General features: G+C 39.7%; 4 protein-coding genes across 13 annotated transcripts; 3 read left to right on the forward strand and 1 right to left on the reverse strand.

The window, feature by feature from the left end:
• The first annotated feature begins 370 nt into the window (after window positions 1–370).
• LOC112458739 (coiled-coil domain-containing protein 12) lies at window positions 371–6625 on the forward strand. Its single transcript, XM_025022505.1, has 4 exons — window positions 371–538; window positions 617–755; window positions 1014–1166; window positions 4307–6625. The coding sequence occupies exons 1-4, from the start codon at window positions 411–413 to the stop codon at window positions 4379–4381; spliced, it is 495 nt and encodes a 164-aa protein (XP_024878273.1). The 5' UTR covers window positions 371–410; the 3' UTR covers window positions 4382–6625.
• On the reverse strand, window positions 1379–7880 carry LOC112458738 (carbonic anhydrase 1-like). Of its 2 annotated transcripts, XM_025022504.1 has the most exons (6): window positions 6828–7877; window positions 3624–3665; window positions 3381–3542; window positions 2601–2848; window positions 2227–2463; window positions 1379–2062 (listed from the first exon to the last, which is right to left on the reverse strand). In XM_025022504.1, the coding sequence occupies exons 1-6, from the start codon at window positions 6868–6870 to the stop codon at window positions 1823–1825; spliced, it is 972 nt and encodes a 323-aa protein (XP_024878272.1). In that variant the 5' UTR covers window positions 6871–7877; the 3' UTR covers window positions 1379–1822. The 2 variants fall into 2 exon arrangements, with proteins under 2 accessions (XP_024878272.1, XP_024878271.1); XM_025022503.1 differs by having other exon boundaries at window positions 3381–3665; window positions 6828–7880.
• Window positions 7881–10576: 2696 nt separating this feature from the next.
• LOC112458737 (F-box only protein 28) lies at window positions 10577–16858 on the forward strand. Of its 4 annotated transcripts, none has more exons than XM_025022498.1 (6): window positions 10577–11067; window positions 13632–13895; window positions 13978–14226; window positions 14299–14494; window positions 14571–14935; window positions 15119–16858. In XM_025022498.1, the coding sequence occupies exons 2-6, from the start codon at window positions 13668–13670 to the stop codon at window positions 15500–15502; spliced, it is 1422 nt and encodes a 473-aa protein (XP_024878266.1). In that variant the 5' UTR covers window positions 10577–11067; window positions 13632–13667; the 3' UTR covers window positions 15503–16858. The 4 variants fall into 4 exon arrangements, with proteins under 4 accessions (XP_024878266.1, XP_024878267.1, XP_024878269.1 ...); XM_025022499.1 differs by lacking the exon at window positions 10577–11067 and adding an exon at window positions 11421–11718; XM_025022501.1 differs by lacking the exon at window positions 10577–11067 and adding an exon at window positions 12183–12407.
• A 3297-nt stretch (window positions 16859–20155) lies between these two features.
• LOC112458756 (max-like protein X) lies at window positions 20156–23458 on the forward strand. Of its 6 annotated transcripts, none has more exons than XM_025022532.1 (5): window positions 20156–20463; window positions 21775–21927; window positions 22005–22384; window positions 22474–22584; window positions 22672–23458. In XM_025022532.1, the coding sequence occupies exons 1-5, from the start codon at window positions 20427–20429 to the stop codon at window positions 22735–22737; spliced, it is 747 nt and encodes a 248-aa protein (XP_024878300.1). In that variant the 5' UTR covers window positions 20156–20426; the 3' UTR covers window positions 22738–23458. The 6 variants fall into 6 exon arrangements, with proteins under 6 accessions (XP_024878300.1, XP_024878301.1, XP_024878305.1 ...); XM_025022533.1 differs by having other exon boundaries at window positions 21778–21927; XM_025022537.1 differs by lacking the exon at window positions 20156–20463 and adding an exon at window positions 20495–20716 and having other exon boundaries at window positions 21778–21927.
• The last annotated feature ends 31 nt before the right edge of the window (window positions 23459–23489 follow it).

The following is a 23489-nucleotide window of genomic DNA, read 5'->3' on the forward strand; positions in this document are numbered from 1 at the left end:
ATTGGCAATAAAAGAGTCGATGCGGATTATTAAAAGAAATTATTATCGGCATAAATTATCGCAACGTGTAATTTTAATTGTATTTTAATTTTGAATTAAAAGTTGGCTACTTAACATCATTAATATTGACAATAGTTGTGCGTGACGTGTCTCCAAAAATACAATTTCTGTTAAACAAAATATTTACTTTAAATTGTATAAAAATATGTGCTTTATATGTAAATATGTATTTCGAAACCTTTCTTCCCATAAGCATTTTATTGAAATCAAATTCGCTGCGCACGCGCGAAAAACCCGGCCTATCTGGGAACACGGTAGTTCCTAGTAGTGTCAGTAGTGTGTCCTAACTTTTGCTTCAGAGTTACTAGCCAAGTGTCATCTGTGATTTTACGAGTGTTTATTATTTGAAAATGACGGAAGAGAAAATTGGCTCGTTAGAGGAGGAAGCTTTGAAGAGAAAAGAACGACTTCAGGCGCTCAAACGAAAGAATGAAGAGGGCAAAGAAAATGAGAACGACACAGTCGAAAATTTGCCAAAGTAAGTTTTATTTTAAAGATACAGATTGAAATCTAACCTCACATTGCCGTTGACGTGCTCAGAGTCTTGTGTTTTCAGGCCAAAATTTCGGAGTTATAAGCCGCAGGACGAAAGTTTGAAGAATAATGTGATAGAGGATGCGAAACCCGGCGATGTGGAAGCTGTAGTTCAGGAGCAACTGGACGCTGCGAACAGTAAAGTGGTTATCGAGGAACTGGTAAGTTTGGGACGTTCCACAAAATCTGTTCTACTATTAAACTACTTTTTATTTACTGATGATGGCCCTTCAATGTTTTTACTAGAACGTGATTCAAAATTGTCAAAGAATTTATTGATCAAAGATAATCTGCTAAAGTTCTATGTATATATGTATATATAGAATTATATATTTCCTCGATATGCCCATATTTCTGCAGCGTTCTGTCACGATTTCTCACAAACAATTTTTATTTTGTTTACTTTTTTCACTTACTAGGATATCAGTAATTTAGCACCGAGAAAGCCTGATTGGGATCTGAAGCGAGATATAGCCAAAAAATTGGAAATATTAGAGAGGAGAACGCAGAAAGCGATAGCAGAAGAAGTGAGGGCACGTCTCAAACAAGGCCAACAAGATTTAGCAGCTTACGTAAATAATTCTCACAAAGAATGAATAGTATCGTTATCAAAAATATGTATATTTCGTAATAAATTATATTTTTTTTATTTATAGAATATATATTTAATAATCAACATTTATATATTTGTAATTCATCATTATTTCTTATATGTAGCACATGAGGTATCTAAATAATTGATATAGCTTCTTATGAATTAAATATTCGCTTGAACTCGCTCGCATGGAGAATGACACATCTATTTATTTTAAAATTCAATCTTAATGCAAACATTTTATCTTGGCAACTGTTATATGTCACTATTAATCACAATTAAATGATTGCGATTAATGTATGTGTAAAGATAACGTTTTAATTGATGTATGTATATGTGTGCTGTGTGTGTCATGATCTTGAATTGCTTATGTCGCTGTTACAATGTTAAGAAATAATTAAATTGCTGTTAAATTAAAAATCATCACATAAAATGTATTCTAGTTACATGAAATCATAAAACTTTATTTTAGAGCGTTTACTCAATTAAATATCTTAACCGTCAAACAATATTATAAAATTAGATTCTTTTTCGCTTAGTAATAGTTTACTAATTGTCGTCATTCTCTTCCTTCAAAGGTTATGATAACAATTGAAAAACACTCTTTGACTAGAATATTTCGTATCAAGGATTTCACATGGCAAACAGAAAGATTGCCACAAGAGCTCCTAATGCAACGAACAGAATCGGCACCTTGACACTCCGTTGTCCAGAATGCCCATCAAAATGATGGTCTTCAGAAATGTTACTCGGTGTGCTATGCTCTTGCGGAATGTTGTGAAGAACTACTCGATCTTCCAAAGGCTGCACCGGCCGGAAATTGTGAGTCAATTTGTTGCCCTGTGGGTTCCGTAAGTCACGAAATGCAGACAACTGAAATTAAACAAGAAATCTGCGTGTTCTTACGTATCAAATTTGCAGACATATATGTACATAGTTTAAGTGATTGAAAATCTGTGCCAAAAAATTATCAATTTATAAGTAATATTATAACGTTAGAGAAATGTTTATAGTACTCGCAAATCATGTTAAGAGACCTGCTCGCGCGATAATTCTTGATGATCCTTAAAGTCAATCCACGTAGCAACCTCGAGACAAGGTGGAGTAGTTAATGAGCCGTTATATGTGAAATAGTCCTGCATGTTCGCAATATCTGGCACAAGTATTGTTTCCAATAACAAAGGCTCTTGCAATACTTTTCCCTTACCCATCGCTTCTATGTCAGGTAATAATTTTACAATCGGTTCGTACATTGGATTCGGTTGAGGGCTTATCTGCATGATTTTATTAAAAAACAGACTTTTTAACATGTAAGATTATTTTCAAAAAAATTATAACGATGCAAGAAGATTAATTATAATAACGTATAAAAGATACAAAGTAAAATTTCGAAATCGACGTGATCTCTTACCTCGTACAAATATGCTAAAATAGCCAGACCATCTTCGTGCTTAAGAGCTTCATCCATCGACTTGTAATCCTCCTTGTAAAACACAGCATGCATTTCCATCGGGAACGAATGGTTGTTAATTAAATCTTCGGATCCCTCGTAATCGTTCTGGCCCCAATGAAAATGCAGTTGTTCAAACACGTAGATATTATTCTCTAAGGGTCCTCCGGACAGCATGGCTGCTTTGGATTCGTTGGTTTTCAGCATGACTTGATTGGAAGAAAAAAAAAGTTGCATGCAACAGCAATTATTAAAATATTAAAGACATCAGTGTGTTGCATGCAATTATATTAAAGATATATATCTTTTTATGTAACATCGATATTACGTGTTGAAAGTAATCTCTATATCTGAGCTCGATTACGTATTATATTAACATGATTGAGATCGTTACGACGCTGATTTAACCGCCAGTAATGATACGTATACGAATCGTTTGTGAACTTTTTATCTTGTCAGCGTTTTAGTCACTTCTATTTAACATTCATGTGATTTATTGTGAGTTCGTTTGTACACCAGGATATTTATAATTACAAGGTACAAAGTATCTGTTTTTTCTCATTTCCTTGTTTTATCGTCCCAATTATATCGTAACGAAACGACTTTAATCCTCGTGAATGTAATCGCGAGGGGTTTCCCAACGGGAATACTTAACGCGAACCGCGAGAAAACCTCGAGCTAACGAATCCAATGTCTCTTTCTCGGCGTGCCGAATGTAGAACCGAACCGTGAAATTCTTACCCGTGTGACCGGTGTTCGTCACGTACGACTGGCACGGATTGTCAATGCCGATCAATCTCAGTGGCTGTAGGCTGACGTTCTTCACATTGTGCTCCTCTATGTTAATGGGCGATTGATGTTTCCCAATGCACGTATGATACTCATCACCCCAATGCGACGGACCTGCGAAAACAAGATTGATCTCATTTCGAAGTGCATCATTATCAATGAACGTCGAATAACGAACTTCTCTGTCAGACTCACCTAGACTTCCCTCGTAACTGAATTCTTGACCGCGACAGAGACCTGAAAAAATAAAAATGTTTACTAATTTTACACGACGCTCATTACACAAATCTCGTAAAAAGAAAAACGCATAGCGAATAATAATGGGCGATGCTAATAAAATAAAGTTTCGATTACGATAATGAATGATATGAATGAGTACATGAATGCAATGTTACATGAAGAAAACATATATACGGCTTTGTTTCGATAAACAAGTAATTTCTGGTAAAGTTGTCTGAAAATAAAAAATTATTGAAAGAGGAAGATAACTTCAATCTCAACTTCTTGAAATTCGTAGAGATGTGATAACTGATAACTTAATTGTTATAGAAAATATATTAATATTTTCAGCTCAGCCCAGATATTATCGATGCGCTTTCTAACGGATCGGCCATTAAATACGCCGGAAGATTTTCGCGGAAGTTGAAAGTGCATTCGAAGTTCTCTGTCTCTTGAAAGACAATTGGCCGTTTCCGCGCGCTTATTATGCGCCAGAATGCTTCTTGATTATCTAGCTAACGAGTGTACTCGCGATTCTTTTCTGCCGGTACTTATTCGGTGGGCAAGTCGTCACCTGGTTGCTTTAAGGTTCCCCACATCTGCTCGACATATGCGATGAGAGACGCTTTACTCGAGAATATTGTTTTCGTGTTTTTTAGTCCAAACGGTTACGTGAGGAGTGTGGGGACCGTCGACGTGACACCGTCTGGAAATCCTTGGCTGATTTAAAGTGATTATCTTGAGAATGATGAACATCCTCGGCGTCCTTCTTCCATTACGCAAAATCTTTATTGTTGCACGTACGATTACGTGAGACACATGCAAGAGAGACATCGTCTACAGAGGTCCGAGACATCTGACGATAACGCGAAATTTCGAAAAAAACTGCAACGTTATGCATGATAAAAATATCTCGCGAAATCGAATAACAATCGCTACTGGTCGAAGAATCGGTAAAAAATGTTACATCTTAAAAGTATCACCTGCTTGTTTTTGAACATATAATAATAAGGATAATAACATATGTAAATCAAAGAAACGAGGGAATTGAATTTAACCAACTGCGAAAAAGGCTGTTCAAACAATGGCCTTCAAACAATAGTCTATTCTAACAATAGACTGAAATATATTCAGAAAAAGATGAACGTTCGTGTAGACGCGATTACGATTCCATTAATTTTGTATAACAAAATCACAGAGATCGATATTGCGTGGCTATGCGAATTGTCCCAAAGTTACTACGTCTGTGACAATTTGACAGAACGATGCAAACTGTATGTTTGCGCATGAGGCCTTCACTTATAATTTATCGTTAGAATTTCTCTTTAAAGTTAAATGCATGACGTTTTGCTTTACACATTAAGCGATTTTACTCGATTACGCTTTATAATTTCAAACTTTTGAAGCGTGTAACTTTCGAACATCAGCTTTCGCAACATCGTCTGTACTTGATTAAAAAAAAATTCTTTCACTAAATGTGCCTTAACATTCCATTTGTCGATCCATCAAATATTGTCTCTTAGGATAATGCATACATGCGTATCGCTTGTAAATTTACATTTTTACGATAGCAAACAAGCCTCGAAAGCGATAGCAATGTTTCGTGCTTGCGTTACAACAACGTGTGATGATCATCAGGGATTATGCAATTCTCAAGTTCTAGGTCCTTTCTTTAATTACAACTGATTACTCGTCAAGACGCGCGTCTTAACGACAGCAGAAATGGCGCACGCAGGCACACACATAAAAACCGATATAAAATGATAATACCGTTTCGATACCTGCATGGCAACTTTTATCAGACGACTCACTAAGAAAATATGAGACATTAGTCTACCTCGAAAGGATTAGTTGACAATCACTTAACGGCGTAATGGATTACGAAAAAAGTGTCGCTTCAGATAAAAATTCAATTTTTTCCGCTCCGAACAACGCAATAATACATAATTCTGTTCAAGACTGTTGAAGAGAGTTTTCTGCATTCAATATGTAAAATTACTCGATCGGATGATGCATGGGATACATATACAACTACATTTATTTGTGGTGATTTAACTTAACATAATGATTCGCCTGACGTGTGTCACGAGAATAATCCGTCAAATTACGCTCATCACTTTTGCACGATGATCATTATATTTGTATCATTAGTTATAACGATTGTTTCTACAGTTTGACATAGCGTTCATACAATATTGAAATACATATTGAAGTATTGGAAACGGAAACTTGCGAAAATACCTGCTAAATTAAATTATTATTGAGCTCTGTTACATATAGCAGAATCTCTGTTGATAAAATTATAATTGGCATCTTAATCGCACGTCCTGTATTCTCTGTATGATGTTTTGCGGTCATCTTCAGCAATAATTTCAATGTATTAATGCACTTCATCATGTGCACTAAACATTCATCTCTTAATAATACTATTCGGGTATTGTAGTTGAAATTTAAGTCACGTGTCTGATATATACATTAATCGACTTAATGAGGCAGATAATTTATTTGTTTTATTTCGTTTTACTCGCGTGTAGCTGAATCACATTTTATTGTACTCGAAAATAAAAATACGTCTGTAGCATGATGATTTTGGTAAGTTATACATTATTGCTTGTTATCGAGACACAATATTTTCAATCGCGAGATTCACATATGACAAGCTTGCAGGAAACATCGGATAATTTTATTATTGTCTTCATTATCATTGTCTTCATAATCTCTCGTTGAAGCTAATGTCGTGATTTTAATATTTTCTTTGTTACTAACAAATAATCATCGCAACTCATTGTCAGTCAAACAGACATACAAATATTTTTCTACAATATTTAACAAGAACTTGATACGACCTCTACGTATAAAACAACATCAATTTTATGTTCAACAGTTTTATGATATTATTCTGTGTAATCATTAAAACGACTATAAAGTACTAATATCTTATCTGATATCTTATTTTTAAAATCTTATTTCTAAAGTCAAAACGCAAATGCCATGGTATTTTTGTATTTTAATACCGCATGAATATTTAAGATTAGCGAATCTGCAATTCTACAATCCGCAAAGAACAACATGTCTGAGAACAACAGCTTGAAGAAGCATCTTCGAGCGACGTTAGGTTTATGCAGAGGAGCGAGGAGCTGTTCCAAAGTGATCGTGCCGAAGGTTCAAGCGGAGACTCACCCGATAGGAGGAGGAGGCCGAGATAAACGACCGAAAGCACCATGATCGTTCACCCCGTCAGCGCGTACACCATGAAATCTCGCGGCACTCCCAACGACTCGCCGATTCGTCGAGGAATCAGCGAGGTAATGCGAATATTTCTGTATTACGGCCGGTGGTAGACTGAGTACTGCCGGCTCGGTCGACCATGTTAAATAAGAGTTCGCCGCTTCTATTTCGCGACGTGCGATTGACTTTGCGTCGTCGCGTCGACAGCGAAGAGGGAAGAACACGATTTGTTTCATGACGATCTACGAAATCAACACGGCGAGTAATGATTTCGAGATGCGACCTTGAAAACTACAATAGATAAAAAAAATAGGCGACGTAAATAACGACTGGCATAAATCCGCTTGCTTTTGATAATCAAACTGGCAAATCGCGGGCTGATTGCTCAAATCCTTTGTACTGCATGTATACAGTGATTCGCGATTTAGCTCGAAAATTATGGGCAGCTTAAAAGCTTGTTATTGTACAAATCTATCACTCCTATTATTCTGATAATAAGTATGTTTAACTTTTAAAACTACGTCTATATGTCTGCTTCTCCTCGTTCCCCTTCTTTTTGTCATATTAAAGGCTTCCAAAGACTCGGAATTTTAAAAATATGCGCTCAGTTTTTCGCGAGTAATCTCTGCATTGGAATTATTTTATATTTTTCAATGAAAAGGTAAATTGTTAAGAGTAATTCTTTTAATTTCTTTCAAACAATTATATATTAAAATATTATTCTTATTACATTTTTTAATGGATAAATTTGGCAATGCAACTTAAATTTTTCGGAGCAAAAAAAATGAACGGCGAGGAACGCTTAAAAGTTTGGCAATCAGATGCGAGGTCCTCGCTTGAGCAAATCTTACGATATATTTAACGCTCTGTATAGACGTATATGTTTCACGAGTGCAACTTTGCACGCGTTTAATATCAAGCAATGTAGCCCGTTAGTGTTTGCTGTGTTATTTAGTATTTAGCAGTCCGTTTGACTAGCTAGACAGGCGGAAATCTCGTGAATATATCCGGCGATATGTGATGAATAACTTACGGTACCTTCCTACGCGCTCCCGTCGCGCTTTTCGGTATTCCTCGACTTCCGTTTCGCGAAAATTATTCTCTGCGGTTTTCTCCGGCGCAATCCGACCCAACGACCGTAATCCCCGGCAGATTTGTTATATACGTCGCGATCTCATTTCTCAAATTGGCTATTGAAAGATTAATAACATCCTGTTTTTATCAATAACGTAATGAGGAAAACGACGTTCTTTTATCGTCGGATTCTATCAACGAAAGACTAATTATTATATCCTTACGGTTCGCATTATATATACAATATATACATCATCTCTAATTTTCAATCACGAGAAAATCTTTTAGCGCAATGTAGCTTCTGAAAAAAAAAAACACAGTACACTGAAATACGTAAAAACAAAATGCGGAAAGTGCATTAGATAATTACGCGTAAAATAAGGTCGAGTATAAATGTTAATGTTGTACTCGACCTTATTTTACGCATACACGCCAGTTTATATATCATTTTCACGTATAGATAAAAAAAAAATATCTGTTTAGGTAATTAGGTTTAATATTTCGCTCTCTTCCGAGAAAACATCGAAATATCGCGCGAAATATTGTCGACTCGGGCGATACTTAAGTGTTACAGACAAGAATTTCATCGAGACTGTCGGGCAACGCGTTCGATTTCGCAAGCGTTTCACCATAATAAACGGCGGTGGATGTATAATAGAAATCTCCGCGAGCGAGGACGGATCGAGCGAGATTGATGCAAAAAAGCACGATCGGAGACGGAATTTTTCCAGGTTCTCGCTCTATTGAAATATCTGTATCGAGAACAATACGTTCGCGCACCGGGTAACGGTACATTACGTAAGAAATGATCGATCGCGCGGAATCAAGGAATGATTCAAGTGTTTTCTCCTCGAGATCGATTTGGCATTCGCGTTTCGTGCACGTTGACTTTAATTCTGGACTGGCTGCAGGACAAACGCGTTATATGTGACCGAATTGCGCATATTATGCCTGCAATGCATGATGATAAAAGCTAGATCAGCCGTCAGCCGATGCGCGTGCGACGCCAAGTGTCACGCTCATTAGGATTCGTGCGTTATAACGTTGGGACGAGATATCGCTGCTAGAAATTCTGGAAAATTAACGTAAGTGGCCACGCTTAACAATGCAGCGCCGGAATGAACGACGGAGGCGTAATGTTGCCGCTCGCCGCTCAGCTATTGTTTGTCGATTGCACAACGCCAGAAATTGAGATAACAATCGGGTAAAGGTAAATGCGTGCGATACAGCTCGCAATTTGTGGTTCTGGTTACTCGATTATGTCGACGCCGCGTATCATCGTCATGGTGCTTGGTGTGCACGATGTAACCTGTTGTTCGCCTATACAAATGGGAAGGTGATGAAGACAATAATTACAACTGTTTCGAGTGTCTCTCTCTCGTCATTATATTTATGTATTTTATACGGCATTTAATTTACTGTGAGATGCAATCAGCTTACTCGTCGAATTAACACGCGATTTTGTCTCGCTATACAGAAATTATTTCTCTCGTAACGCGTTACATAAATATTAATATTATGTATATTATGTGTATCGCCAAGTAATTAAATTAAATGCATTTTCACGTAGGTTCATTACTTCGTTCATTTATTAATTCGCGTATTCAGCAAAGATAAGACGTTATCTCTCTTGTGGCGAAAACTCTGTAGAAACGTAATCGTCGAAAGTTCATCAACCTATACACGTTATACAACAAAAGCTATCAAAACCGCGCCGCGTTAATCCGATGACTGAAATATTATATCCGTTTATAGTTTCAATTATCGAGTCGTAATTATTATATGACTCTCAATGGCACGCTGTAAAAAGTTAAATAAATTAAGGACGATAACGACCCCCAGATCCCAGATTCCATCAGGCTTTAAACACGATCTGAAAGTGTTACATGGACTCATAGGAGGCCCAGTACTCATAATCCGATCTTATATTTTAAGACAATCTTAAGTATACAATCTTAAGATGTTTTAAACCAATAACAGAATCGTAAAATTAAGCATCTTTAAGACATTATCTTACGACAGTCTTGAAATAAGAACGAACTATGAATACGGTACGGGCCAAAGTTCAAAAGAATACAATTTAAATTTCGCTTCGAGATTCGAAAAGAAACATACGCGCACGCTTGCGTAACGTCGACGATGTCGCAAGTCGCAAGCGCAACTGAATCGTTCTGTAAAAACTACGGAGTTCGGGGAGGAGAAGAGCATTCAGGAAATTCAGTAACGTCGTCATCGTCGTCATTCCCGTCATTCTCCCTCCCGCGTTCGCCACGTTCCGTCCGTCGGCGTCGTCGGTCGTGAGTAGTCGTGAGTTCGCGACAACGTTCAGATTGCGCGGGCGTCGCGCGACAAGGAAATGCCCCCAGCGCGGCGGTCGAAAAGCCCCTAGGATTTCGATCGGCGCGCGCATCGCGGTTATCCGCTCGCGTCGCTACGTTCAGGCGGCTCGCGGACGACGCGGACTGGTCCGCGGCCGCGGCCGCGACCGTCGCGACTGGTTGCGACGACCAATCAGAAGGCCCCTGGCGCACGCGTGCGGTTGTGGGTCGTGTGTGGCAGTTGTGGCACGTTCGCACGCGGTACGCGGTGTGGCGCGGCGCGCGTCAAAGCGGGAGCGTGTGTGGTGGTGTGGTGTGGTGTGTGTCGCGTCGCGCGAGCGCGAGCGCGTATTCTCGCCGCGGTAATACGTATGTGCGCATCTCCGCGCCGCCGTTGCCCGCCGTCGACGACGTCGGCGTTGTGCCCCCCCGGTACGCCGCTTTGGAGCGTAGCAACGGCCGCGCGCCGCGGAAGCGGAACCCGGGTGTGCGCTGCGCCGCGGTGCCCGCGTGCCATCGCCGTCCGCGATATTCGCGACATTCGCGTGCCCGCGACTCGCGAGGAGCCAGCAACAGCAACAGCTCGTCCTGCTCGTCTCGGCCAGTGACAACATTTATTTTCGATACGTTCGCGAAGGGACGGAGGGAGAGCGGGGTAGGAGGGAGAGAGACGGAGAAAGAGCTCGGTTCCCCGAGCCGCTACTCGCTACTACGCGAGCTACGACAGCTACGTGCTCGGTGCTGCGGGGCAGTGTGGGGTGCCCGTGGATGCGCGCGGCCAGGACAGCTAGCTGGAGCAGGTAAAATGGACTGGGGAAAAGCTGTTTATCCGCGGGAGGAGTGGCGATTTTTTTCTCGGTTGTGGGATTATGTGTAACCGCGCCATAATTGCACGGGGCTTTTAACGGGCGAGAGAGAGAGAGAGAGAGTGAGAAAGAGTAAGTGAGTGAGTAAGTAAACGAGCGAACGAACGAGAAAGACGAAAAAAAGGAAAACGACGAAGGAGCGATCACGAACGTAAAAGGAGCGAGCGAAAGAGAGAGGGAGAGAGAGTGTGCGTGTGTGTGTGTGTAAGCTCGGCAGTAAAACGAAGCGAGAACGAACGCGGCAGCGGGGAGTAGCTTGTAGGGGGGGGTGGGGAGGAGAGGCGGGGAAGTCTCTCCGTCAAAATGTCGCTGAAAACGCCAACGCGGATACAGTGATGTTGCCGCTCGTCTAACTCGGGGCACTCGTCGTCTCGACGTCTCCCTTCGAGCCTCCGAGCCCTCGAGCCTCGTTCTCTTTCTCCTCCCCTTCTCTCTCCCTCTCTCTCTCTCTCCCCCTCGCCCCCCTCTCCCTCTCTATCTGCCCGATCTCGTTCTCGGCCAGAGCCAGGCGGCTCTAGCGGTCTTGTAGCGAGGAGAAAGAGAAGATCGCGGGTGCATCGATTACTCGCGCGCACAAGTCACCCGGTTTGTTTCTCCACATTTGTTTCTCTACGCGCGTCGTCGTTCGCGTCTCGCCTCTCGTCTTCGGTGGCGGGATCCCTCTTTCCTCTCGCCTTCTCGCCGTCGCCGTCTCCGTCCCCGTCCCCCGTTTCCTCGGTTTCCCTTACAAGGGCGACAGGTTCCGGGGAAGACAGTAGACACCTCGATCTCGCGAGTGAGGCTTCCGAAGTCGATATCACGCTCCAGGTACTGGCGATCGCGGAGAGCGGGAGAGAGGGCCCCCCAGCCTCCTTCGCTTCCGCGCGACGACGACGCGCGGGGGGCAGCGAACCCTCTGCTGCATTCACGGTGAAATCGGCTCGTCGCGCTCGACACCTAACTCGACTCCGACCTTTTGTTCGCGCCGCGGCTCGGTCTCCTTCCCTCCCCCTTCTCCGCCCCCTTGCCCCCGGTCCCCCCTCGGCACCCCGCGACGCCGCGCGAACCTCTTCCCGCGACCGTTAAACGCTCGTCTTCGTACCGATCCGGCCTGGATTGATAGAGTTGGCCGCGGTTTCAGCCGTACTCCGACTTGGACTCCGACTCCGACTCCGACTCCGACACGTTTGGCGTTTACGTTTACGACGTCCACGTCGGATCGTCGGCTCCGATCTGGCGATCGGGACGGACACGCGGGACACGCACGAGCCAGACGGAGTCGTCGCCGCCCGAGGGTGAGCCTGATTTCGGTCGACGACCGGCTCTCTTTCCGTTCCCGTCTACGTCAGAGTGACCACGTACGATCGTCGGAAAATCGAAAGTCCGTGCTCGAGCACGGTTCCGCCGTGCGATGCCGACGCGACCCGAGGAGATGGACTTGATTCGAGTGCGGTGATCAGTGAGAACCCGAGTAACCATCGCTCAGCATCTTGTTTACGCAACGCGCGCGCGACTCGCACATCGCGCACAGTGCCGTTCACCTTTTCCAAAGTCTCCGTCTGCCTCCGAATTTCCTGCCGATCGTCAGATTCTAGACGTTGGATATATTCCGTTTCTCGACGGGAACGGGATTGTGTGACCCCGATAGACCTCGGGGAACCCGAGGCACTCGCAACGTGCGGGTGATTCGCGCGATCGTCCTAGGTACGAATAATTCCGCTGCGACGGCGAAAACGCCTCATCAGAATGAATTTCGCAACGAAGAGCGCGTTTCCGCTCACGTAAGACGCGTCGTTCTAATTTGGAGTGTCATCGGTGCTGCTCCGCGCGATCCGTCTGGTTATATTTCTTCGACTATTTGTCTGGATTTGTGTCTGGAGTGCTTGCACAATACACGTTCGTGTAATGGTCTTCGGACTTTCGGACCCTCGATAGATGCTCGCTGAAGCAAGTTCGTTGACTTGCAGCCAGGGTTTGGTATTTAAACAAGTTCTGCGGGAAGAGGAAGTAGCTCGCGTAAACTTCATTGTTCATTGTGGGAAAAAAATAAAACGCTTTAGTGACACGAATACATTACGGAGAGTGTACTTAAAATGATTAACCTATGTCATTCTTTATATTTGGAGTCCGTGAATCGCAACGTACAATAATAATCGCTTATAGCATTCTTTACTAAGCAGAGAAGCGCCAATAAATATATCTATTGATATTTCTTTCTAGAAATTATAAAAATTATTGTTAAATATTATTTATTAGAGTGTACTTATACTACATCTTGCCGCTGTAAATATGCTAATCTTGAAAATATGTTAAAAGAATTTTTTTTCATTATAAAACACTTGCTAACTTGCAATCTCTTAAAACTTGTGAAAATACGTGAGAATATGAAAATGTTAAATTACGTACGCACACAGTATATCCGTTTATCTAATTCTGATTGTGTTACATATATTTATGTAACATGTCTATATATGTATTATTACTGTTTATTGTGAAAAACATTGCCTGTTTCGCTTCAGATTTTGGATAAACTCACTTATTGAAAAACAAAAAAGATGGTGTCGACACGTCAGTCGAGTAACATGGGAAGCAGCGGTGGCAGTGGACCAGTTGGTGAAGTAGAAGTAAACTCGTTGAAAAAGCACCATTCAGTAACGGCTGGCACGTCTAACAATGGGGCCACCATTGAATCACGCAACCTGAATCTCCTGGATTTACCTGTCGAGATCCTTGAGAAAATCTTCGGCTATCTAGGCTTCAATATGGTAGCCCATATGCGTCTGGTAAGTATCACTAAATTCTAAGTGAAGTCAGTTCATTTCTCCCACGTGACGTGCTGTAGCAAACCTCCCATTCGTCCCATAGGTTTGCCATCAACTGGATCGCATTTGTGGATCAATACTGAACTCTACGTTTCAAAAGCTACAAGCTCAAATGTTGAGCCGTTTTCAGGCTATCAAAGCGCAAATGCCCAGACGCGAGTCCGCGCGTCGGAATCATCCGTTAGCGTGCGAGTCGGATATTATAGAAACTCTGCATATGCGGCTCACCTTGCTGCAAATGAGTTTCGGCAAGCACATTGAACGGAAGCATTGCTGCTTCTTTCCCGGCGAGGTATATATATAATTACGTTTAAATCCCCAATAGTAGAGAAACAGAAGTAAAAATCCTGTTTCCGTTTTACAGATCTTAGACGAAGTTTATCGCATTCTCTATTACATAAAAGTTACTCCGAAATTACAAAGACCTTACAAAGTCACAGACGAATTGTTTGATCTGAGTACTATGGCTATGGAATATTTCAAAGAGCACATTGAACCAACATTACCAGAAATTCCTTACTTCGGTGCCGATTTTCTGGATCTTGCAGGAACCTTCTCCTGTAAGTGAAGCAAATGGTTCAATACTTTTCTATATTTTCGTAATAGAATTTTATTGATGGCACGTTGTTGTCGCAGCTTCTAGTAGCGTGAGTAAACCATTTATGTGCCTGGATTCCGCGCCCCTGACCGTCGGAAATGGAAAAACGGGCAATACTGGAGAAGAAGAAGGTTCTTTGTCGCATTGTTCAGACGATCCTGCTCTTTTGGAGTCCAATGTGTCACCACCGCAATCGAATATGGTTTTGCGAAAACGGATTCGCAAGATCAAACAGGGCATGAGACGGTACAACAGTCAGCTAACATTGATGCGCAGGGATTTGAAGAGTTGCAAGGCGAAAATTGCGGATCAACAGAAACAAATTGTGGAGTACGCTACTCGATTGGATGATAACGACAAAAAGAATGAAGAGACGTCGCGGAAATTCAGCACACTCCTACAGGTATTTATCCAGATATATTTCAGGAATTTGAAATAAAGATGAATATTTAATTTATTATATATAAGGTTTGCTTTATAGCTTAATCTTACAAATTGTAGGATTGTAAATTGGTTTTTTTTACTCTCAATTGAGTACAGAAATCTATATTTCCCCATCTTATAGATACACTTTTTTTTTTTCTAGGAATTGAACAAGTGTAAAACCGAACTACAATATTGGCGATCCAAGTCACCAGCAATACCAGTGTGCGTAGGTTGTGGCCAGTCAATGCCAGTCCCTACCGAGGATTTACAAGCTTTAGCCAATCAGGGAGTGCTACCGGATGCGTTTGGCGAAGGGCACGACTTTATTCCGATCGCGGATGCCCACAGTCCCACCGAGGTGATACAGCAATCTGTAGTTACGCAATCTCCGTCGACTCCGACGGTGGACATGGCACCCCCCAAGGCTCCCGTGCCTTCGATATCCTTCAAACGGAGATCTACCGCAGAGGAAACGTCGGGCGATGCCGCGAAAAAATCACGTCGCACTGCCAAGTCTCGTCAGGCTAAGCGCTCAAAGATATAAATTGATAACACTGATCATGGTACAAATATTCAACCAGTTTAATGAGTTTCCGAAGATAGGGGACTTTCTATGATGGTTTACGCGCGTTTCTTTATGTCAGCAAGCCGATATGATCTTAGAAGAGTACAAAATTCCTCACCGAACGTCCTGCATCTCGCGCAACGAACCTCGTTTTGAAAATTTTAGCCGCCGCGATTTTCATCGCTAGTTGGTTTTGCGATTATTTCTTGGACTTAACGTCGCCGGCACATGGCGCACATTGATGAATATTCTAAAGAAGCCTAGCCGATCATTCGCTTTGCTCGTAAAGCAACGTCTAATTATACTTTCTCAAATGCTTATTAGAATTCATTTGTTTTTTCATTGTCATTGCCGCGGTACACTTGAAGATGATAGAAGGTTAAAATCCTGTCTGTCATGTTTGTTTTTGTCATGCATTTAACAGCGGTATCGTACGAGAGAACGTACTAAGTAATGTCGTGGCGACGGGCACTTTGCCTTCCATTTTGCTCTTCGATCAAAAATGTACAGTCTTATTTTTAAAAATAATGTATCCTTGCTAGAATGTTGATTGAAAATCGCGTCTTCAACATTTTGATCGAATGAAATAATACGGGAATGGAGACAGCATTGAAATTTCATAAAGCAACCTATATAAATCAAATTGGTACATACCAAGTAATTTTTAGAAAATTGTAAATTTGAGAATTTTTTTGGATCGTATTCTCCATAAATTGAATTGATCTAAACCAAGTAATTTTCGGAAAGTAGTTGTAAATTTATTCGAGTATTTGGATCGCGTTATGACACAACATAGCTTGTGGTACTTTGCATACAAATTTTGAGATAGAGTCTCTAGTAAATTTAATTTCGCGATATCGATTAAAAGGTATCTGGGAAAATATCTGGGAGATTACGACAGTTCGTCCAGGTACTGCAAATACAACCAATAACCATATCAATTCGTTTTGATTAGTTATGCTTGTTTGTATTAGAAAATTGATTCTTTTACAATCATTAAATATTTTATCGTCCAGCTCTATTATTTGTGTCAATGTTCACATACTTAGATTATATGAATTCGTGTGGCTGGATAAAATCAAAAAAATTTTATGATAAAAGTATCATCCCAGTATTAAGACGCGAAACAACCAGAAAATATCTGAAAAGAATTTACATCGTATGCGAAAGAGCAAAATGTTGATGGATACCTGAAAGGGTGTTAGTTTATTTTTATGAATGCGCCATTTTACCAAAACAATTACGAAATGGCGTACACATTGCAATATTAATAGAACTAGATAATTATTTATAGGAATGATTCTATTTAGATAAAAAATTGGGTATCATGCTATTTTTGTATATTATACGGAAAAAAATGAAGTTTTGTTATGAATAAAAATTGACAGAAATTTGTATTTATTAGAACATGTTCCAAATTTAAAATGGTGGACGTTCACGTTTATAAATTATAACAATCAAGGATATTTGCAATCGGCTCCGGAAGTCTGATGGTTTACCTTGCGCGATAAACAATTATTGGTACAGTAGGAGCAATTAATGTCTTATTTGCACCGATTACCCAATTAATCTCAAAGCAGCGTAGTTAGATATTGTGAGTTATTCATGATGATACTTATAAAAGAAAAATGGAAAATACAGATAAATATATAAGTGAATACTTTATATATTACAAATATATACGTACATATATCTTTATATATATATTTATATATATATGCGTTTAAACGTACGTATATATGTATATACATATATATGTATGTATATATATTTGAGTGGTACTTGCCAGAGGTGCGCATACCACACGCAGAACACTTTAGTTTAACTTTAATGGAACAATAAGATATAACGATTAATTAATTAATTGAACAATTAATTAATTAACGATAAAATAATTGAAATATATATGAAAAAAATATATATAAATATATATATATATATATATATATAATTTTTTATCGATGTCAAAAGGAAATTAGAGAAAAAGAAAAGCAGAGATAACTTAGGGTGTGAATATAATGGGAGAACGTTGCGGTGCGCATACGTGTGTGAGGTGAATGTGTGATATGTATGAAGATAATATACTAAATTTGAACTTTGACGAGAATTTACGATGTGATGCTTTATCGATTTAACCGCGGGAAAGTGACCTTTATCCGAAAAATATATAAAATACACGTGGGACGTTTCTGGCTGCGAACGAACATGTAAAACTTCACTTAATGTTTACGTTACGTTGAATAGCGCATTGCGGGGGCGGGCATAGCCAAATCGTACGTGTCGGAAATTTCGAAATGCTTGTACGTTCACTTGCAGAACGTCGCTCGCGAACCAGCGGCGACGTGTATCACGGACATCCGTAGGACGAGACTATCCGGAAATTCGCATCGAGACTCTATTTCGTCATTCGGGCCCTTATAAGAACGAACATGTAGATCCAGGATCGACGGCTACAGCGGCGAATTGCATCAATGTCAGTTGATGCTAATTCTGGTTGGCTGATGACCAAACTTGTTTTCTCTGTAATTGTGATCGATACTCCTTTCCTTTAATTATTCTACAGGTGACTACAATATCTCTCGATTTTGCATTCCTCTTTTTAACACTAATTGTAAGAGGAACGGCAAGTTATCAATCTGAATAGTCAATGCGAATCAAAAGTTAAATTGAGAATGCGACATTAGCGTATGATTTTATATGATTTTAGCTAACTGAAATATCTTTCTTTCATAATGAATATAATATGTGGAAAAAGGGAACAGAGAATCGCCAACCAGACTGAGTTGGTCGACTGAGACCGTCTCGGTGCAATTCAGTCTAAACATAAACATACCTCACATATACACACATATTATATGTAATATAATACATGATATATTACATATAATATAACACCTTCGACGGCGTCTTCTACACGACACCGTCTCAAACAGTTCACGCTCCTCTCTCTTTCTCGGCTTTCCGACATAATCCGTCCCCGAAACGATACAAATGTAGAACCGTGTACTACGCATATTATGGATCTAAGTTAGACGTACGATCGAGTATAACAGTGAATATGCGAATTAGGAGTAGAATAATTTTTCTAGACGGTAGAGAAGTGCTGTGCGCGCGCGCGGGGGAGGGGAAGGGAAACGAATGGGAGGAAAGAAGGATATATATATGTATATGTGTATATATATATTTATACATATATATACATATATCGTGGAATTACTCGCTCCACCCCGAAGCCTTGCTATCTGCAAGCGTATTTAATGCAAGCAACGGTCCTTGCCTCAGGTACACAATAGACAAATACCCATGATGATACCGAAATCGTGTACACTTCACGGAGACAAAAAAAAACGACGATGTAGGAACACAATTTGCCAGCGTTACGGCGAGGTGCGCGGTAACGCCGAGGAATAACGGATATATTATCTTAAATGGTTTTACGTGTATTAAAGCGATTGTAAATATATATATTAGATACACCTTATAATAAACATAATTTAACATATCTATAACGTTCTAACTTCAGTCTATCACGCGCGCATTACTCGGAGAGCTAAAAATTAATTTCTAACTTAATTATTTTATTATATTGTTGAACATTATACACATATCAACAATTGTGACTTTACCGAATTTTGATTGTCACTCGTAACAAAATGCAAATTGATCTTATTGATCCGCGTGGTCCGATACATGCCGAACATTTCTCAAAGTTTACTTATAATTTTTTTTATCGACGCATTGTAGTTCTCAAAACATTTTAAATCCTCGCTTATTTTGATTTAATTTTCTTTTAACACAACAGACAATAAGTTTGATAACACGACATCTTTTTGCACCAGTTCAATCTAGTTTTATTAATTATTAATCATGTTTTATTAATGTCATTAATTCTATGAGTATTATGTATATTAATACTCTTAATGAATAATCATGAAGTAATTTCAAAGCCATACGTTTTATCAAACAATATATCTATATATAATATATATTTTACATGTATATAAATTTATGAAATAATAGTAAAGAACCATGAAATTATAGTTGCTCGGGGATGGAATGAATGGTTTTATGCTTTCTTAATTTTATTAATATCTGTAGAATTCGAGTAGATCAAACGATTATTACAACTAAGAAAAATTTTCTTTCAAATTTGCTAATGAGATGTGAAATTCATTATAACAGTTTTGTTAACACAATCAAAGCGCTTTTCATTTTTAACATGAAATAAGCTCATTTCAGCTCTGGAGGGAAAAAGAAGAAAAACGCGGGGGAGATATGCGAGTAATGTCCATCTCTATCAATGTAAATTAACTTTAGTCTTGATTTGATTTAATTTTTTATTTCTGTCTAGTTCCAAAAATTAGAAAAAGATGAAAAGTAAGTTAAATTGAGATTAAAGTCAATCTACATTGAGAAAAATGGACATAAGACGAGCAAATACATCAGTATTCTTTCTTTTGCGCTCTATTCTCTTTCACCCCTTCAATTGCCTTCAATTGACCGTGCGCTCGCGCTCGTTCCAATCGTTCCATGTTTCAACCTGAGCGCAGAAGGTGCAACGTAGCGCGGCTGAAAGGAACTAGCGTTATTCCCTAGTGTTTCCATTTCCGTCCAAGATGGTAGAGAGTAGAGACCACGCAAAGATATCGTTACGAGACAAACACGTCGAGATCGTTCGCGGTGTCGTGATCGGGTACCGGGTGTGACCGAGTAATCTGGTGCGGTCCGATGTGCCTTGACAATTCCAAATTTTTCTTCTCAACGCATGTGAATCCGATGTTATCTCGGAGTCGATCCGTCATACGATCGTCCCTCGACTCTCGATTATAACCGCGTTTCACGTGCGCGTCTTGGATTCTCTGTCCCTTCAGCGAGAAATAGTCGGTGTCGCGCCAGACCAATCATGGCAGATTCAGTACACAAGGACGGATACGAGAACCGTAAGTAAATAGAGAGAGAAAAAAAAAAAGAAACAAAGCTCTCCTTCCTATTGTTCTCTCCCGTCGTACGATCTTCAGAACGCTTGCTCCTGCTCCTGGCTCCTGGTTACCCCTGCCTGCGCCTGCGCTGTCCTGCACTTCCTACACTCGGGAACAACAACAACAACACAACAGTCGCGTTCGGTTCGGAGGGTTGTGAAATAACACGCAACTCCGAGCGGAGAGCGATCGACGATTCCACTCGGCGATCATGGTGCGTTCGGGAGAAGGTTCAAAGTTCAACCCGACGACGTTTCAACTTCATGCTTCTTGAATGCATCCTGATATTCACTCTTGACGCAGTTGCATAACCGTTTTGAACGCAGCCTTGTTGCTTGGGGATATCGCGAAGGGGGGGGGGAGGTGTCTCCCACTACCTAAGTTTTTTTTGTGCGCAGTTGAATCTGCGCAACCGACCACGTGATTGCTTTGGCAGCAGCTTCGTGTTTACATACATACAGTATACGTTGTTATGTCAGTTATGTCGTTATGTGGAGTTTAGCCGTTTGCAAACACTACCTAGTACCTTCTGATTTATTTTTAGTTGCATGCTTATAGGCGTACCTATAATTTTTTATTTCAAAATAAGAGTATGTCTTCAAGAAATGTGAACAAAACAATAATAGAAAAATAATTTTTTAATTGCGAAAGAAATATAAAAAATTGCTTTAATATTAAGATTGTAAAATGTAAAAAAAAGCAGGCACAAAATCAGATAGTAGGTACATGTAAAGGATTTGGGAAAAAAATAGAAAAAAGTGCCAAACGAAATGCAAGGAAAGAGAGGTGGCTCAAGTCTTAACAGTAAATATTCTATACATTGTCGCATTCAAAGAGATCTGACTCTGTGACCGCTACGTTGTTATATAACCTTCATTTATCATATAATGCTGATAAGCCTCAGTACTAATAAGACTGCGCATTCACTTGAACGAATAAAGCAGCAAAACGTAAGTAATGTAGATCACTCTTGTATTATTTGTCGTCTCAGAAAAGAAAAATTTATAATAACGCAAGCTTTTTAAGATAATTTCTATTTATAAAAATTTTTAAGTATGTTTTTTTTCTGTGTACAGTCACATCTAACATATTTTATTCATTTAATCCTGTCCATTTAGGTTTACTTGACACATCTTCATTTTTAAGATACAATAACTGTATATATATATAATTATTAGTTTTAACATTATTAAATTCCATATTTTTTTCTATCTTTAATAATCAATATCACGTACTTCAACTCAAATGTATTGTGCATTTGTTTTTTGAAAGCAGCTAGCTTAACGATGCGTGCTAGCAGTGGTAATATGGGATCGGACAGTGACATGAAGCTGGAGCCGTCCAGTCCTACAGAGAAGTACACTTTTTCCCGTTGTAGTAGTACAGGATCGGTTAACACGCCGTCTTCATCCGCTCATAATACAGGTAAGCGCACGTTTTTTGCACTGACAGATATTCTATATCGCGAATGGATAATAATCAATGAACGATATGTTGTTCAGAGGATGAAGATAGCGATAACAAGAATTCCACTATAAGCTACAAAGAGCGTAGGAGAGAGGCACACACGCAGGCTGAGCAGAAGAGGCGGGACGCTATCAAGAAAGGTTACGATTCTCTTCAGGATTTGGTACCGACCTGCCAGCATACGGACTCCTCGGGCTATAAGATTTCCAAGGCTACGGTGCTTCAAAAATCTATCGATTACATACAGTTTCTGTTGCAACAGAAGAAGAAGCAAGAGGACGAGCGTAATGCACTGAGAAAGGAAGTCGTTGCGTTACGCATTATGCAGGCAAATTACGAGCAGATTGTCAAAGCACAGCAGACGCAGCCAGGACACACGGAAATGCGTGTCTCGGACGAGATGAAGTTTCGAGTGGTAAGGAAAATAGTTTTTTCTTTTTGAAATTATCGCAATTATATGATCCCTTATAATTATATGATTTGTATTGTATGATTGTGTTGCAGTTCGAGGCAATAATGAATCGCCTTTTCGAAACGTTTAATATTTCTGTAGCTAACTTTACGGAATTATCTGGTTGCGTGTTCAGTTGGTTGGAGGAACATTGTAAACCTCAGGTAAACAACTATATCTTTTGCTCGTTCTCCATTTTATTTTCTTAAATGCATGAAAGTTGATAAATGTCATTATTATTAATTTCCTAGACTCTACGCCAAGTAGTACTCTCAGTACTACGAGAGTTCACAATCGCTAACAATCAAATCAGCTAGTCAAGTCTGCATCTTTGAGAAAGGTACTCGTTGCACAATGTCCTTCAGAAGAATTCGTTAGATCCTTATATGTCTATAAGAGGAAAATTGACATGACGTACTATGTAACATCTAGATATAAAATCAAGTTTATAAAACAAAGAGTATATATATCTCTTAGTTTTTTCATTTGGTTGACGATAGAGCAGGTTCTCAACAACCCAAAACAAGCGAAATTGAAACAAGTTTGGATTAAAATGAGAAACATTGATGGTTTTCTGATTGCATTTTTATTACTGCAATGTTTAGTTTATATACATACAATCTTGAGAAAATCTACGTATTACTTTTATGTATACTTTTTTAAGTTTTGCGTGAGTTATCTAATATAGATATCCTCCAGTTTGTGTATAATTAGCATCTTGTTGTAGTTTGTGAAGATACGTGTGAAATGATAATCTTCCATAAATTGAGATCTTCGGACGTTTAATAATAAGTTACCAAAAGAGACGTGCGTTGCATGCATCACAGTATAATGCATGGGAAATATGAATAAAAGTTTATTTTATATACATCCGATAGGTACAATATAGTGTCATTATCAACAACTGATGTCGAATATTTTTACCAAATCTTATTGCAACACTTTGCGATAAACGAATGGCATATAGTGTATATATGTATATGCATGTAAATCTGATTATACAAATAACATATATGAATATACGTATACACGATCAAACTTCTGCGTATATTGTTTCTTAATCTTCCCT

The sequence above is a fragment of the Temnothorax curvispinosus genome, unplaced genomic scaffold, assembly GCF_003070985.1.
Source record: "Temnothorax curvispinosus isolate PA1 unplaced genomic scaffold, ASM307098v1 QBEX01009183.1, whole genome shotgun sequence".
NCBI lineage: Eukaryota > Metazoa > Arthropoda > Insecta > Hymenoptera > Formicidae > Temnothorax > Temnothorax curvispinosus.